General features: G+C 46.9%; 1 protein-coding gene across 1 annotated transcript in view; it reads left to right on the top strand.

Moving 5' to 3' along the window:
- The window catches only part of PM20D1 (peptidase M20 domain containing 1), an 8,147-nt gene extending 6,811 nt beyond the window's left edge, over nucleotides 1–1,336 (top strand). Inside the window, 2 exon segments of the mRNA XM_009080158.1 lie at nucleotides 328–427; nucleotides 1,207–1,336. Of these exon segments, the coding sequence (XP_009078406.1) occupies nucleotides 328–427; nucleotides 1,207–1,336 (230 nt within the window).
- Nucleotides 1,337–3,751: the final 2,415 nt, after the last annotated feature.

The following is a 3,751-nucleotide window of genomic DNA, read 5'->3' as shown; positions in this document are numbered from 1 at the left end:
TGCTTTTCTGTATTGTTCCTTGGGACCCCAACCCCTTCCCCTCCTTGCAGCTAGTTGTGGAGTGGTTTTTGGATGTAAGCTTTTTTTTGGGGGGGGGGGGGGCCTGAGTGCCATGGCTGTTCTTACACTGAGTTATTCAGCTCCTGTTTGTGATGGAGACAATATTCTTCCAGGATGTTCCAACTAACTGTTTCCAGTGATGTTACTTTTGGTGGAGGTAGTGCTTATCCCAGGGCTGTTATCAGATGCCTTTCCTTTCTCCTGGGGAAAATGTGGGTCATTAAATTGCTGCTCCCCTGCAGATTAACCTTGAGGTGTGTTTTCCAGGCACCTGCATAGGAAACACAGACAGTAGACACTTCACCAACGTCACCAAGGCCATTTATCGCTTCAACCCTGTGCTCCTGAGACCAGATGATCTGCCCAGGTACTGAGCTCTGCCTCACCTGGGATGCCTTGGGTGGGCACCAGGCAAAGACAACATCCATGTGCATTAGGCAGAAGGAAACCCAGCCTTGTAGACCTTGGTGTGGTGGTGCTGTGGCCTCCTGTGGTGTTGGGCCACCCATTTCCTGCAGCTTTGGGTGCTGCACTGACAGGGGATTGGAATCACCCTGGGAGAGTGTCAGCCCTGACCCTGTTCCTTCAAATACAGACATTCAGGTGTTTCAGTCAGTAGTACATGAGGTAGTAAAGAAGGTGGAGCTGCCTGGATCCTTCATGCTGCAGTGTGAAAGGTGTTCTGGGAGTTGACTTTATCCAGGAGATTTATCCCTGTGTTTGGACATTTGCCACTCTGAATTGATTTGCTCCTTTAAGCTGGAAATTAGGTTTCCTGAGGTAAAGATGATAACAGCATCATACAAGAGATTATTTATTTAGCCTACACTAGATTTGTCACTCAGTTGAGGTGCAACTGATGCAGGAGTGAAGTTCTGGCTACACAGGACAGTGACATAAATGGCCAAGAAATGGGCAGAGAGCTGGAATACTCCTAGGATTTTTTCCACATGCACCACAGACTTAGTTGTTGTGCTCTGAGCCTTAGTCAGTGAATTTGGGTTGGTTCCAGTGCAGAATTTTCTGTCTGTTGGTGTTTTTTCACACTGGGCACTGCTTGATGAAGCCAACAGGCAAATAATGGCTGGGGATGTGCAGGTGGGTCACAAACTCACACTGGGATGAAAAACATTCCTTTTCTTCCAGGATCCATGGGTTGAATGAGAGAATCTCCATTGAGAATTATGAGAAACAGGTCGAGTTCCTCTTTCAGCTGATCAAGAACTGTGACACTGACAAAGTCCCAGAGCCACATGCCAACTCCCATGAGCTGTGAGGAACACCTGAGAGCAGCTGCTGAGGTGCACTCTGGACTGCAGGGGCTGGGCTGAGGATGTCCTTGTGGATTGAGCTGGAATTTGGGGTTTGGATAAGGTGGTTTATATCCAGATGGAAAAACTGCTGGTTGCTGCTTTAGGAGAATGTGTGATGTGCCAGAGTGTGATAAGAACCTGCACAAAACCCAACTAATCACTGATTTCTGCTCCTCCCTGCTCTGATGTGCAGCCATAAATTGATAGTAATTCTGCTCAGTGATTTCTTTAAGCCTGTGAAATTGGCAGTCACTTAAAAATCTAAGCTCTAATCAACAGCCACTCACCAGTAAGAGGTGAAGCCTCCTGTGTTCTCCTGACAAACCCATCGTATACAGTTCATTGATTTTTTCCCAAGTGAGGTGTCTGTCAAAAGCTCAGGTGAAAGGTTTCATGGCATTGGTAGAGTTGCACTAAGGGTTGTTGCACTGCTGCTAGGGATGGGCTGTTCCCCAGGGGATACTCAGGCTGCTTCCTAGGGGATGATCCAAAGTGATCCTCTCATGATCCTTCCCCAGGGGATGCTCTCAGCCAGCTTCAGTGTTAACTCCCTCCTGCCAAGCTCTCCCACGTGTGCACTGACTTCTGACTGTTTTCACAGAATCCCAGGATGGGATTGCACAGAATCCTGGTACAGGAACCATTGGTGCTGACTCTGGGGGATCCTGGTGCAGAGGCTCCTGGTGCTGACTCTGCTTCATCTTGCACTTCTTGCTTGTCTTTGACAGCACTAAAGGGTTAAACATTATTTGGGCCTTGATAATCTCTTTAGTTGGGGTTACCAGTATGAATTAACCAAATAATTCATGAACACATTGGTGTCAGCCCAAGAGGAGCCTGGGGGAGCTGCTCTGTGACACTGCTGTGCAGTCTCTGTGCTGCAGGAATCAGTGCAGCTCCTCCTGCTGCAGAGGTGTGTGTCTCTCTTGCAGAACTTGAGTTATACCCTGGAATGTGCTTTGAATTCATACTGTAAAATGCACTGGAATGTACAGGAAATACCCTGAAATGTATCCTGAAAAACACTGATGGAACTGTGATTCCTAATCTTTCCATTCACCATTCTCTTTATTTATTTGCAATCTGATCTTATCAGTGTGGCCGGAGAGCTGCAACTGTGTCACCTACGCAGTAACTGAAACAAGATTGACATTTTCACCCAATAAACAAGGAATGCAGATTCTTTTCTGATTCTCATTGAGTCTTTTGATGTAACTGTGTAATGACAGTGAAGTCATTTCCACACCTGATTCTCCACTAGAGCAATTCATGAAGTTTCCATCAAAACAAACCCACATATTTTCCAGCTGCTTTAATCTCTGCAACCCTCCCTGGTGCTCCCTTTTCTCTACACAATGAGCTAACTCTGCTCAGGCTTTATTGGGCAGTAAAGAGTTTGCATCTTTTACAGTTTACTGCACTTTGTGTGCCCTAACATCAGTCACATGTCTGTGGCTCTTTTGTGGAGGTGTCATTGCTCTTGCAAACTCCTGTTTGCAGCCACAGCAGAAGTGATGTGTCAGGGCACAGCACAGAATGAAATACAGCCCCGGGAGTGGGAGGTGGAGGGAAGGATTTGTTGTTGGGTTTTTGCTCTGGCAAATGTCTATAAAACTGAGTCTGAAGCCTCAGCTTTGCCTCTGGCACTACAGGGTGATTATTTAACAACTTCATTAATGACCTGGGGCTAAGAAGACCAACAGTGTCCTGGGAGTGAAGATTAGATGATGCTCTAAGGTCCTTTCCAATCTCAGCCATTCTGATTTTGTTGCAGGTGGTGAAAATCCTCACCTGGGTCAGGCAGTTGTGCAGTGAAGGTGCTGCCATGGTATTCAAGAAGGGATTTGTTGCCTGTTGGAACAGCAGTGAGTCCTAAAGACATGCAGCATCCTTCAGATCTTGTAGTCTGCCCCCAATCCCAAATCCCTCATCTCTGTGTTTTGGTTGGTTCTTACTTGAAAGGATGTTCATCTGCAGGTTCATTTTGCTGCTGAAGGAAAAGTGAAGGGCAAAGAGCCCTGGGAAGGCAGAGTTGGTTTTGGCAGGTACTGTGCAAATATGTGCCATGAGATTTCCCTGGTGCAGCTCGTTGCAGAGCCTCACTCAGTGCTGCTCATCATGCAGTGCCTCTGCACTGAGGGGGTGTTCAGCAGAGCTTTACTGCAACCTGAGGCCACAAAACTCAGGTGCTTTGAGACCATTCCCCATTTTCCTCAAGCACTTCTGATAATTGTCTGTGTTTTTTCCATGCAGCAGCCTTGCCTTTGTGTTCCTAAGCCTCGTTATTTTATCACATCAGCTGCCATGTCCTGCTTATCTGAAGGGTCACTCGGAGGTTTGATATCTGCACACCTCTCCTGACACAACACTTCTCTTTC

Source organism: Acanthisitta chloris, unplaced genomic scaffold (genome assembly GCF_000695815.1).
Source record: "Acanthisitta chloris isolate BGI_N310 unplaced genomic scaffold, ASM69581v1 scaffold12208, whole genome shotgun sequence".
In the NCBI taxonomy this organism is placed as follows: domain Eukaryota; kingdom Metazoa; phylum Chordata; class Aves; order Passeriformes; family Acanthisittidae; genus Acanthisitta; species Acanthisitta chloris.
The sequence above is the reverse complement of the archived record's forward strand: the minus strand, read 5'-3'. Positions and strand labels throughout refer to the sequence as shown.